This window comes from Limulus polyphemus, unplaced genomic scaffold, assembly GCF_000517525.1.
Source record: "Limulus polyphemus unplaced genomic scaffold, Limulus_polyphemus-2.1.2 Scaffold5984, whole genome shotgun sequence".
Taxonomy (NCBI): Eukaryota; Metazoa; Arthropoda; class Merostomata; order Xiphosura; family Limulidae; genus Limulus; species Limulus polyphemus.
Window position 1 is genome coordinate 34,314 of NW_013671594.1, and position 14,745 is coordinate 49,058.

At 32.3% G+C, this 14,745-nt stretch overlaps 1 protein-coding gene across 1 annotated transcript in view; it reads left to right on the plus strand.

The window, feature by feature from the left end:
* Positions 1 to 14,745, plus strand: part of LOC106473220 (rab GTPase-activating protein 1-like) — a 51,439-nt gene that overhangs the window by 31,417 nt on the left and 5,277 nt on the right. The window contains exons 7-10 of the mRNA XM_022401698.1: positions 2,614 to 2,790; positions 3,841 to 3,959; positions 8,315 to 8,381; positions 13,062 to 13,170. Coding sequence (XP_022257406.1) covers positions 2,614 to 2,790; positions 3,841 to 3,959; positions 8,315 to 8,381; positions 13,062 to 13,170 — 472 coding nt within the window. The remainder of the gene's footprint in view (positions 1 to 2,613; positions 2,791 to 3,840; positions 3,960 to 8,314; positions 8,382 to 13,061; positions 13,171 to 14,745) is intronic.

Below are 14,745 nucleotides of genomic sequence, written 5' to 3' on the forward strand. Positions count from 1 at the left end.
GTGTTCTTTTAATATTTACTTTTAAATTAAGAGATCAAATAATGTATAATACTAAAATTTGAATTATAATCTACAGATTGATACCAGATTGACATAAATACATGAAATGGTACTTGAATAAAATTTTGAATGCGAGTCAACAAATGCGATGTCATGGCTTTTGACCCATGTAGAAAGGGTTAAAATAGGGTTTTTGTGATCACCCATTCACTGTCTCCAGTGGTGCAGTCCTCCAGACTCTCCGATGCATTTTCCCCCACCTTTTTTCTAGTGGAGAATGAGAGTCCTTGCCACTTATCAGTTCCTAGTTGCTGCGGTGGTTGATAATGAAGGCTTGTCTTTCTACTCAGTTAAGAGTAGGGCAGTGACGTTCTGCAGGCATTGCTGTATCTACTGCGGACCGCTTGTACCATTCCAGATGCTGTCTGGTTTTGGATGTTGGAGTGCACTGTTTTTCTCTCTCTATATATATGACCGATTTTGTTTTGTTTTTTAAATGGTGTGACACCCTTCCTACTGCGGAACTGATGATAAATTTTAGATGCCGCCAGATTTTGGATTGGAGATGTACCCCAGCTTTGAAGTCCGTCTTCCTACCATCGGCAAGATGTTGGTTTCCAGCAGATCTGGTGTTGGTTGTAGCTGGATGCAGCAAGTTTTCCCACTTGTGCATGGCCGGATATCTTCCTCCTACTGCAGACTGGAAGTACTATACCTGTTGCCATCAGGTGTTGGATAGTAGATGTCATCCCACCTTCCTACCATCTGCTTGATGTTGGTTCTCAGTGTATCTGGTGTTGGTTGGGTTGGAAATGCGTGCGAGTGGTGACAGATTTTGATACAGAAGCTCGTCTTCCATACCAATTTCCATTTTAAGGCAAAGAGGTAAGTGTTCCTCTACTTACTGTACTATTCCAGATATCATCTGGTTTTGGTGGAGGTCAAACTACCATTATGGTCTGTCACATCCTAGCCACTCAACACCTAGGAGTCCCATTCATCATCATACATATTTTGGGATTCCTTCATATTTCTGCCTTTTATGATCAGGACACTATCATAAAAGAGTAAAGAGTATACCTGGATCAGATGTGGTACAGTTTCCTGCTTAGATGTGATTGTTTCCACACCTGGTCTTTCTTTGGGTACTTCCTGAAGGAGGATCATAATTTGTGTTTACCCTCCACTGGTTCAATGTGGTATTCTAGCTATTTTGTGAGTGGAAGTAAGATATTGTATTGAAAGCTACAATTTTCCTACACTGAAAATGTATTTTTGATAGATACTTCCCTTCCCTCACATTTCCCACCCAGCCTCCCTACTTCTGGTGATATATGATGTTGGTCTTCTGACTAATCTCATAGTGATTAATGAGTGCAGATATGAAGAGAGTGCTGGTTATGATAGGAGTGGTGTCATGTTCCTGTTGGTGGAGAGCTGCTGCATGATCATTTGAATGTGGATATGCAGAGGTGGAAGGCTAGTGGTGTGCATTGAAAATTTGTGCCAATAGAGGGCAGTGCTACTTGAGAAAAGCTATTTTGTGAGAGTAGGTAAGTATCTATCGGAAATACATTTTCAGTGTAGGAAAATGCTAACTTTTGTAATTTTTTCTTGGTATCCCTCCATGCTTCAACCCTTTTGGTGACACATTACCCATGGGTGAAGAGTATACCTAGCTCAGAAGTGGTGAGGTCTCCCCTGGTTGTGTTGTTTTTAATTCCATCTCACACTCCATGGTTTCTTCTGGGCACTTCCTAAAGGGGGATCATTTTTTCACTGGCCTTCCACCAGTTCAGTGTGGGATTCTACCTTTTTGTGAGAAGAGGTAAGATATTGTATCAAATGTTAGTATTTTTATGAATTGAAAATGTATTTCCGACAGATAACATACCTCTTCTCACATTTCCTGCCTGTCCTCCTTACTTCTGGTTTCATTTGATGTGATCTGGCCAATCTTAAAATGGTTAACAGCTGCATGATTAGAGAGGGTGCTAGTTATGATAGGGATAGTGTTGTACTTCTATTGATGGAGGGTTGCTGCATAGTCATTTGCATGTTAGCATGCAGAAATACGTGGGAGTATCAAAGCTAGTGATGAGCAATAATTTGTACTAATAGAGGGCAGAATAAGTCAAGAAAGCTTTTTGTAAGTAGAGGTCAGTATCTTTCAGAAATACAATTTCAGTTTAGAAAAATGTTAACTTCTGCTCTGAGAGGACTAGAACTCACTGTGGAGTCCTGTCACTGTTTAGCTTATTCTGCTAATGCCTGCTGAATGTGTCTTGTTTTATTCCAATCTCAGCCAAGCTATTGTATACATAGTTATTAAAACACACTTTAACTTTTTGACTGTGTCTATGGAGGTGTAAATTTGCAGTCTTTACATACCTTTCACTGAATGTTACGGTATTTCACATAATTTCTTGATCTTTTTCTAAAGTTTGTATTAATGAACTATTAAGTGTGAGGTGATGAAAATTTATGTATGCTCTTGTAGTCATGTTCAAAAATTATACCTTCAAATACATTTATAGTTTATTTTCATGTTTCTCAGTGTTAAACATTAATACCTTTCATTTGTCTCTTTCTAATCTTTAACTATTGGTTTAGATTGAAAAGATCTTGCAGTGCTTTGCAACAGTCTTCTGCCAAGCTCCTAAGAATTTGTCTGGTCATGGTCATTCCAACTGCTCAGAAAACATACTAGCTGTTGAAACTTCTGTGAAGAGTAATGAACAAATTTACATATTTGAAGCATTTTTAGATGTGAAGGAAGATGATTCTAAGGTAAAAAGCATGAACTTTCAAAAATTAAGTGACTTGTAATAATTTAAACTGTCATCATAAAACAGGATAAAAGTGATTTTAATACACTGCATATATGAAACTGTCAACAAATATAGAAGTATATAAAACATACTGACAACTACCTAGGATAGGGGTATGTTTTATACACTTAATATACAAAACTGTCCTCAAACATAGTATAAGTGTTTTATACACGTAATGTGAAACAGTCAACAAATATAGAAGTATATAAAACGTACTGTCAGCTACCTAGGATAGGTTTATGTTTTATACACTTAAAAAACAAAACTGTCAAGAAATAGGATAATTGTATGTTTTATATGCTTAATATATGAAACTGTTAATAACATAAGATAATTGTATGGTCCATATATGAATGTGTCAACAATATAGGATAAGTATATGGTTTATGCATTTCATATATGAAACTGCCAACACACAGGATAAGTGTACTTTTTGTACACTTTAGATATGAAATTCTTGACAAACATATCTGTGTTTTATACAATTAATATATTAAACTGTCAACAAATATAGTATAGCTTCATGTTTTATGCACTAAATGTATATGTCAACAAACATAGGATAAGTGTATGATTTATACATTTTATATATGAAAGTGTCAGCAAACATAGGATAAGCGTGATTTATAAATTTGATATTTGTAATTGTCAACATATAAGTATGTTTTATACACTTTATATGAAACTTTCAACAGAAAAAGAATGATTGTTTTGTACATATAATATATATCTGTCAACAAACATTGGATTATTGTTTGTTTTATATACTATATACATGAAACTGTGAACAAAGAATAAAGGTACGTTTTATACACTTTATGTATTAAAATTTTTAACAAACAGTAACATTTTTACATAAACTTGTACATTTTAGAAGGAGATTTTACTGTATTTGTTAAAATTTATTAAAAAATTAACAGTAATGTGCTTCACTTCATAGGATAATTTTACTGTACTTGTATGAATGTATCAAATAATGAAAGTAACATAATTCAACATTTTGTAGGGGAGTTTCACAGTATGTCCTAAAGACAAAGACTACTTCAAGCTAAGATGCAATGTCTTGAAAATGATTAATATGAGCATTCAACAGGTATCCAATAATAAAGAGTTAAATATTGAAAAGTAAGTTATGGATACATTACAGGTTAACCAAGTATTATATTTTATTTAAGAGTTACCTATATTTCACTAAAACAAAACAAAAATTACTGCAGAAAATATTTTATACCACTCATGTTTATATTAATTTTATACAATACTGATATTGAAAATTATGCATAGATAAACTTTCAGTGATTTAGCTTTCATTTTTTCCATTATATAAAATTGAACTTAACATTTGTGAAGTTAGGCCTATGTTTTCAAGACTACCGTATTCTAAAAGCTGAATATGTATCAATCTGAAGAATTGTGATTGTTATTTGTTGTAGAAACAAATTCAGGTACCCTATTGAAAAGTGTTTGGAGTTTATTTGTAGTATTATAATAAATCTTTTATTTTCTCATTAAAGTATTGAATTGATAACACAGCTAGTTTGTGTTTATATATCACTATTGAGTTCAACAATGAAAAGTTGAATTTTTTCAGTATCATTGTACATTACTCTTAATTGTATAATAATTTCAAATATGTTAATTACTTGTACCTTCTTGTGAAATATCATAAAATTATTAGTACTTTATGTATTAACTCTGTATAAAAATAATAATATTTTGAAGATAACTACATGCACAATATACCTAAATTTTAGCAAACTTTTTTTTCTTGCTGCACTCTGGCTGTAAATATTAATACAAACATGTGTGTCTTCATTTATAAAATGTAACCATGTTAAGATTTTTAAAGGGTTTTGATTAAACAGGAGAGTGAAACAATATTTGTTAGTTTTTGTTTAAGTGCTTCATGATGTCATTACAAAAGGGAATAGTATTTAGAATTTTTTCTTTAGCACTTGTGTGAATTATAATAAATTTTCAGTTTTATAATTTTGTCACACCATATGATTTTCTGGCTTATAAAAATGCTTTGTTTTCAGCATTTTAGGTGACAATTTAAATATATAATAAACTGAAATGCAAATAGGTGTATTAACATACAGGTTGTATCTATGTGAAAAGTTTTAAACAGTTTAAATTTGATGAATTATTTGGGACTTGCAAATAACGTTTATATAGTTTATACCCTTTGTATTTGTCAAGAATTAGAATTTAAATACAAAACAAAACTTGTACCATCTGATAATGTTAGGTTAATATTTTATGTTTACCATATTAATTTAACATTTTGGCTTTAGTACATTGCTCTTGCCAGTTTATAGAGAGGGATGACATTTTGGTTCGTATACTGAGGCTTTATTCATGTCGACATCAAATGTGCTCACTGTGTAGTTTCTTTTTGTTGATTAGTGCTGTCTTATGAACGTTGTGCAGAAATACATACATTAGAGAAGTATGTCAAACCATAAAACAGAATAAAAGAGCACAAGGATGCAACTAGACTTACACATCCAGAAAAGTCAATATGGGTCGAACATAATTATAAAACAGGCCACATTGTAAACTGGAATCAACATCAACTTCTGGACATGACCCACATTTGGATAATATAGAAAAATTAAAAATCTTTTTACATCAAATCACACCAACTTGCACTTTGACCAAGACAACGGCTTTGCCACCAGTAACCTCTGAACAACCTCCATCATTAAGTTATATAGAAGGAATGATTGTGTCACACAACTCACTTCCAGATGTGCCCACTTACATGTGGATATAATTAGATATGAAGAAATTATCAAAGGACTTTGCTAACCCCAAGAAAAGACCCTACAGTTGACATTTTGGACTTCAACCAAAGAAGGTCTCAATATAAAAGCCAAAAAGTTGTCATTCTCTAGAAACAGGCATGAACTGTCTGTTTAAGTCAAAATTATCATGTCTACGCTGTTTAAAACTTCCTTTAAACAATACCTTATGAATTTACTTATTTAAATATTTTAGATCACTTGTGTACAAAAGTTTGTATTTGCTTCTGTTCAATTAAGAATAATACTGAAAAATGTGTTTTTTGTTATATTTATTGAGTTACTTATCTAAATACTCATATTAATTATTGAGCAGACACCTGGCAGGTAACATTTACTTTTAACGTGAGCCTAATGTTTTTTACTTGATAAACCACTTACAAAAGAAGTTTGCTTTAACAGTAGCTTTAAATAGTTCATGTTGTTTCATTGGTCTGGTATAAAGTATAAAACTTTGTGCTATTTATTGTTAGAGTACTATGAGAAAACTATTCACACCCTTCAATTTTATAATAAAAAATATTCTAGAACAGCTATTCAAAATAATAATTTGTAACTGAAAACATTTCACTTTGATTTCAGTTGGTAAATAATTAATTTTCTCTAGGTTTTCTTGAAATATTCAATTCTGTTGAAAATTAAACTATCTCTTCAGGAAATGATAAACAAAATAACTTAAAATGGTTGGCATCTATTAATATTCACTTCTGATCAGAGCAAGTTACCTACTTAGAGCAAAACTAAAAATTAACCTGTTAATGAGTATAGCTGATTAATTATATATTTTGCATTGTTTCATCAGCTGGGTACCCTTAATTTTAACAGTATTTTCAGAGCTGTAGTTCTTTTGTAGCACAAAAAGTTTAACAACTCAATTGTCACATCTCTGACATGTATGTTGTTCCCCAGTGGAACAGTGGTAAGTCTACGGATTTACAGTGCTAAAATCAGAGGTTCAATTTCTCTCTGTGGACACAGCAGATAGCTCGAAGTGGTTTTGCTATGAGAACACACACACACACACTGACATGAATGGTAAACAAGAAAAAATTGGGCAAGCATTTTTAATAGGTTTGAGGTATATGTGTATACATAATTTAAAAGTTTTAATAACTTATACATAGAGGCCTCTTCTTGCTTACATTAGGTGCAGAAGTTAAGTTCATTTTTATCAGTGACTGACTAATCATCTTGCTTTCTTTCGTAATTTTTATATGTCGGAAAACTTCTTTATTTAATTATTTTTGTTCAGCAGTTGCCTTTATAGAACCCTTTTCTCAATTGGTCATTGAATAATCAATACATTTGCCACATTGTTCAACCACTAGCTCTCTCTGTTTTTGTGGAGAATGGATTTTTCTCATTCATGATTGATTCTGACTGTTTCCTTATACCTATTTTCCTCCTCCATTCTTATTCAACGTTCTTGTAGAACTCTATTCTTCCTGACATTTCCTAATTCAACAACTATGTACTTTTTGTAGATTCACTTTTTTTTTAGTAGCTTGCACTTAAGACCATTTTTTTTTCAGCTTTGCAGACACAGAGTTTATGACATTGGTTTTTTTCAACATCATATTCTTCTATGACTCCTTTAGTTTTTGTGTTTTTTGCTTCCAGACTGCTGGAAAATCTCCCATGTTTTTCAATTTCTTCTTCTTGTTCTAAATGAGCATTTGACTTCCTTTTGTTTTTTTTGCCATGATAATTTTTACTTACTCATCCTGATAGTTCTCTTTTACTTCAGATTGAGCATCTTAGTAGGATGTTTTATCTCTTTTCTCATTCTCACCTTTCAGTGAAATATTTTTATTCGGACCTGGAAAGATTGTTTTGTCCAGACAGAGCATTTCTTTGTTATCAAACATTCTCTCTCTCTGGTTGTTCTTGATTTTCCATACTCTGAGTCCGTAGTTTGTTTTTGTTTTTTCAATTCCATTTCTTGCTATTCCTACTCATTGGTTATAACCTTCTTATTCAGAGAATTTATAAGAATCTTTCTGGGGAAGTTTTGTCTATTACTACATCATTTTGAGATTCCTGTTTTTATTTTACCCATTGTCATTCTCACTTAGGTTTATATGGATGGTTGTTCCCATGCTCATCTGCAGTGTTCTCCTTGTACCCTTCTTCTGACATATTTCACTTGACTTTTTGTTGGTTTTATGGTGTGGTCTTTATTGAATTGTTACCCATCATTCTTAAAAGTAGTTTCTATAACTAGAATTACATATTACTCTTACACACTGCCTCTTCTGAGAAAGTTTTTGAGGTCTCTTCTTAGTTCTGTGATAAGATTGAATCAGAATACATCTATGCTTTATCTTATGGTGTGATTGTTCATAACATATTCAGACCTTATATTTCTAGCAGGAGTTAATTGTTCAATGTTACTACAACATCTGGGCAGTTCTTATGGTCTAAACATTGCTAGAACTCTTTTAATAGTCTATGCTTTCTTTCCTTATGTGAGATAGATGCTAATTTATATTTTTTTTCAAGACTTCATCTCCATTTTTTATTGTGGTGTTCCTAAATACAAGTTTTTGCAAAGAACTGTGTTTGAAATGTACATTTTAAAAATTAAAATAAGGTTAATGTCAATCTCCATTTTGTTAACTTTTTACATTTTATATTTATAAATTTTGTGATATAGTGTTTTCTTTTTTACAGATGTTTTGGACTGCTAATCTCACCTGGTAGGAATGTCAACCATAGTGATATGCAATTAATTGAAATGGTAATGCATTTCTGTTGATTGATTTTACGTAGCAAATAAATAATGTGCTTTATATGAATCTATACATATAGCAAAAATATCGAATCACTAAGATTTTTTAAACATAATAAGTCTTATCTTTTGTTTGTTTTAGGAATTCCATCCCAGTGGCTTGTTTTACCACTTCAAATTGTAACAAATACATGAAATTAAAATGTGGAAATAAAGCTACTGAAGAATTGTTGAAGTTTGAAGTTGGCATTTCTTTTTGTACAGGATGGATGGGTGGGAGACATATTAGGAAGTTTTTTGAGTTTCTTGATGTGTTTCATTGTATATTCTTCCAATTTTTATACTGGGCTAGTTGAACTTTGTACTGAAAAGGATGTATAAAGTGCAGAATATAATACCATGGATGTTTATTTTGAGTGCATATTCAGTCCTTGGAATAAGAACATCAAGTTAATGGTAAAAAAAATTTTACTGTAAGTGCATTAACACTATGAGATGACATTGGTGCATTGCACTAATCTATATTTCTGTGAAGCTATACTTAGCAATGTTTACTCTATTTCTGAATTTATTATGTGTATCTTCGAAATTGGGGGGAAGCTTTTGTTAGCTTCATGAGCCTGTTGTACACAACAAATCATTTTTAATGAAATATTTCTACTAAAACTTTATTGTAAATTTACAGACTCTGACTCAGACTTTGAATAGTCTGAGTGTAAGGTAATTTTCATGATGAAATTAAAGGTTTTTAACTCTTACAGATTTCATTAGAATATTCTTGAATCTTCTAAATGAATATCAAAAGTTGTTTTTCTGTTAACCTTTATATTTGACTTGTTATTTTCTCTTCCCATTGTCATCCTTACCTAGGTCCTTGTGGATGATTGTTTCCATGTCAGTAATGCTCATCTGCAGTGTTTTCCTTGTAGTCTTCTTCTGACAAATTTCCCCTGGCTTCTCGTTGGTTTGGTTGGGTGGTCTTTATTGAATTACACTTCTTTTTAATTTGTAGAATGACTGCATGATATAACAGACAATTTCATGCAATTTATTCTTACAACCAAAGCTAACAGTCTTTTCAAATATGGGTCCATTTGGTTTTATTGCTTTACAATTAGAGAATATGTTGAAAGCCATTTATCACATCACAATAATCATGTCATACCAGGGGCTCATCACAAGACATGGTTATTGCGACGAGCCCCTGCTATAACAGAGAATCACAAGTAATGTTTTTGTTTATATATATATATATATATTTTTTTTTCATTTAAGTTTCTTATCTAATCTTGTTGGATCTACAAGGCTGTTTAGTTTACGAGTTATTATTTAGTTCATTTAGTTTTAAAGGTTATATTATGTATACTTTCATGTTTACCTGGTGGTTGAAAGGTCAGTCAAAGTGAGAGAGTTAAAAGCTATTAAATAGAGAATTCTCAGTATTTTCAGTGGATCAAATGGAATATCAAAATATACATTAGAGCTTAAATGTGGAAACTAGATTTTTATTGTTCCCAACCCATACCTTTTTTCTTGGCTTTTCCTTGAGCATTGTACATGTATGTAACAAAATCAGATTCATGGCTTGTAGGGTCACAGCAATCCACTAAATTCAGTTATTACTGGGATTGCAATTTAGTCAAGGTGAGGAGATTGTATCATTATTTATCAAAAGTTTTATTTTTCAAAAAAATCTTAATCTTATTCACAGAAAAAATAAAAAATTAAAGGGAAAAAATTACAAGTTGTTTTTATAATGACAGCATTTTTTTGGGCATTGTACTTCACTTTAATCATAAAATGCCACAGATTTTCCAATGGCTTTGCAATGTGTTGTCACTAATTTTGAGGACTGCATATTGGTATTAATTTGTTGTGGCCTATTAGCTCACATGTAACATTTTGTTAGAAAAGAAGTAACAGTCACCTCGCATGAAAGATAATTTAGATAAGCATGAAGTCCAGGACCTTGCACCTCATCCAACAAACAATAATTAACAATTTAAGTATACCTAAAGTATAGATTTTTCTTTTCAAACCATAATAATAATTATGTATAAATATTGCTGGTCCTATCACTAAAAGCTTTTCCATCTATCTAAGCTATGTTGTGAATTTCTATTGGAAGCCACAAATTTATCAAATGATACCAACTTTTGAAAGCTCTTCCCATTTAATTTGCTGGGTAATTTCCAAAATGTTTAAAGTATAGTATAATAAAGTTCATTATTTTCTGGTGAAATATGCTTCTGTTATTAATGAAAAGAAATTAATTTTCACTCCAATGAGGCTATGTAATCTAGAAATGTGTATGTGTTTTTGTAAGGCTTACTAAGTGTGCCTATTTTGATATGAATTTAACAAAGTCTTTATATTTTAACATAGTTTTCAACATTTCACAAAGTCTTGTAATATTAAAAACAATGAACTTTAAACTAGTTGTTTACTTATGGTTATGTCTGTGACATTTGATATTTTATAAGGTTCATGTGAATTAGCATACAGTGGGTGGTATAGAAGAGTAACTCAAATATTTAGTGTTTCCATTTACGTATGAAAAAGGTTAATATAAAACTAGTTTTCCAAATTATACCTCCTCTCACACTTATAGCTATTACTGGACTGCCAGGGTTTCTTCCATTGCTCTTTTAAGTATTGGTCTGATTTTGTTCTTGCTTGCTCCAGTCTTTTATACCCCACTCAACTGTCCTTAGCAATATTTATCTCGTGACACTCTTCTCCTGTGTCAATGCACCCTCTATCCTGGTACTGTATATAAGCAACTCATTAAGATAATGTTACCACTTTTTCTCAACAAAATGTCACTAACAAGTCTCCCAGGGTTACGATTGTTCAGAGATATTTTGAACATTCTACATGTTACCTAGTTGATTGTTGTTAAAGAAAGAGAAAGTTTTTCTGATTGGCAATTCAATTTATGGTATGAATTCCAAGATTATTATTTCAGGCACAGAAGAAAATCGGGTCTCTCATACTCCACATCTGGAATCTAGCATCACACAACAGTCTTGTGGGGGAGAGTCACTTTTGGTTGAGACTATCAGTAATCATATTTGTAGTGATATGGAAACATACATTTGGTTCTCTGGTGTTCATTCGGTGGCTCTGAGGCTGCAATTGAGGGTGATTCTTGAGAGTCTGTAGAAAATTAAGATTTGCTTCTCCTGCGCCTTCTTTTAGTTTGTTGGATTTTAAGTCCTCCTGTGGGACAGTGATGAGTTTACGGACAAACTTACCTGACCAAGTGTTGTTTCAATCGACAGTAATCAACACAGTCTTTAAATGACATATAACAACCAAAATACTGTTTATAAAGTCCTATATGTTTTCTTCAGTTGGTTCATCGAGCATGTGATGTTTTGGGTCTTTTCCCGGGTTGCTTTTGAGACTGGGTCCTTGGTTGAGCACAGTTGTTCCACATCTTCTGCATAATACCAGGCCAAGTGGAATTTACCTTGCCCACACAGTTGGGAAGTGAGGATGAGTGTACATAATTCCAGACTTGATGAGTTATGTTTTTTCAGTTTGAGTAAGGCACACATGATCCAGTCATTCTGAGCCTGGGGTGTTGCCTTTCAGACTTCTCCGGGTCAAGGAGAAGGTTTGTCCACTTCAGTGCTGCTTACTTTCTCATGGTTATTCCAGAGGCTTGGAATGCATCACTCTATGGCTACAGGTTAGGATCCACTCTTAAGTGTGTATATATATATATATATAGTTTGTGCCAATTACCCTAGCCACCCCGAGTAGTAGAACCTCAGCTATCTGGTTTGGGCCTGGCCTGTACTGATAATCAATAATTTTTAAATTCCACCCACAATACAGGAATTAAGTGAAGAGTACGTGTTGTTCTGGATGTTTTGTGGTTCCCCCACTACGGTGCCAATTTTCTATTGACACACTCATGATCTATGTAGATGCTTTCTGTATGGATAGTACCCTCACTGGCCCCTACACTTTATCAATGTAGGATTGTAGCTATAAGTGTGAGAGGAGGTAAATATGTTTTGGAAGTTAACATTTTCTTAAATTGAAAATGTATTTCCAATAACACTTACCTCCTTTCACACTTTCATGCCTTTCTTCCCCACAAGAGCCAGTGTTAGAGACTGGGATGGAGTCAGTCTCAAAAAAGTGATAACATTAATTGAATGAGGTGCTTATATACTGTACCAGGATAGAGGGTGGAGAGTGTCACAAGATATATATTGCTAAGGGCAGTTGAGTAGAGTATAAAAGACTAGAGCAAGAGAGAAGAAAAATCAAACCAATGCTTAGATGGGCAAAGGAAGAAACCATGGCAGTCAAGTAATAGCTGTAAATGTAAGAAGAGTTAAGTATTATTGTAAATACATTTTTGATTTAAGAAAATGTTAACGTTCATTCTTTTTTTTCTCTCTATGATTATAATACTAAAATGTATCAAATATATTTTTTAATTTTGCTGTAACGTATTTGTAACACAGACTGAATCTCTTTCATGGTGTGATTGATTTTTGTTGGCAAAGCATGGTTTTAATAAATTATATTTGGAATAAGAATTTACTGTGTTTTTAAACTACATTTTTTATTTGATCTCTTACAGTTTTTCTGAAAAGAAGAGTGTGTAACAGTATTTCAATCACACTATGGATACAACAAATAATTGAGACTTTTTTTCTTTTATAGGCATCCATGACCAAGAATCTTAATGGTGAAAAAATAATGTATCACTTTAGTGGCAAGTGGAATCCTAATTATCCTTTATTTGAAGTCCTCAACACAGAAACACCTAGGGGTGAGATTATAGATGTAAATGTTGATCTTTCCTTTTTCAGATATCTTGTTCCAGTTTCTGTCTATGTGCCTTTTAAACTTCATTGTTAACAGTAAGTCAAACATATAAAGACATTTATTGTATTTATTATTTTATTGTGGATGTAAACAATACACTTCTCTTTATCTTCTTACTGAATCAACCCTTGAAATTATAATTTTTTACTAAGGGGTAGAGTGGGCAAAATATCCATCAGTGATAAGTAACAGGGCAAATAAATGCCAAATTGCGATTCCTAGCATTTGCATGGTAATGAAGTTATTATACTTATTTTATTGGTTGACATGATTTCATTGTTACAGTCTTTACTAAGTATTATAAGACTTTTTTTGTAATGAAAACATTTACTGTATTTTATTATTTCATATCAAGGACCCAAAGATTCTTTATGTTAATGTATTGGTTTGTGATTTATATTATTTTTTTAACTTTACAAAAGTTGTCACATTCTCTATGTAAATGTGATAGTCCCAGATTTTCAGCTTTAAAATAACATAACATTAAAGGACAACAAGGAACATTTTGGTCCATCTAGGCCATTCTATCCACTACTTTAAATACTAAAAAGCTCAAAGCCAGCCCTTATTATTCAAATATTTATCAAGCTTTTTCTTAAACTCCTTCCTTACAGGCATCCTTTTCTGAGCATGTCACAAGGTTTTATTCAGTGTCATTCAAAATTTAATTAAAGTACATTATTTATCATGGTATATTAATAAAAGCATATTTAATAAATCAAATGCTAATATTATATAAGTTTTAAGTTCTTAATTTTATAAAGAAATATTTTAAACAAATCCTCAATCTCACCCTAGTATAAGAATTGTGAAATTTGCTCTCTAGGTATCCACTCTTCTCTAATTTATTTACTACCCCTCAGAGAAGGAGGAAATTTAATGTAAATTACTCATTATAATATTGTTATCACTCAGACATAGCTTAATTTTTATAGCCTTTAATCTTATTTGGTTACAGAGCCATAAAATAGAAAATCAAATCCTTCTTGCCATGCCCACCTGTCACATCCTTTCTTTCACAAACTGCCAATAGTTCTCTCTGATGTTTAATACTATATTATTTATAACCAATAGAAAACCAGAGTTTTATTCTATCAAATGACATACTATATTATTAGGTCGTCAAGAAATTAATGTCGCCTTTTGGAACACTTTTATTACCCCCCCCCAAAAAAAAGGTACATCACGTATAATAGTTAAACGAACTGCCTAAACGTCATGTTAGTGTAGCCTATATAATGTGTAAAGTTTAGTATACTGTAATCCCTTATAGTGATGGCACACGATGAGACACACATTTGGCATGTAATGCTGTTTGAATACAAGAAGGGAAACAGTGCCTTTGTAGCCACAAAGAATATCAAAGAAGTTTATGGAAATGTTTTGAACGTTCGCAAGTATCAACAATGGTTCAGGAAATTTCATTCAGATGACTTTAGCCTTAAAAACTGTTATGCTCTGAAGACTCTTGTTGAGTCTAACCCAAGGCAACACACTCGTGAAATGGCCCTGAAATTGC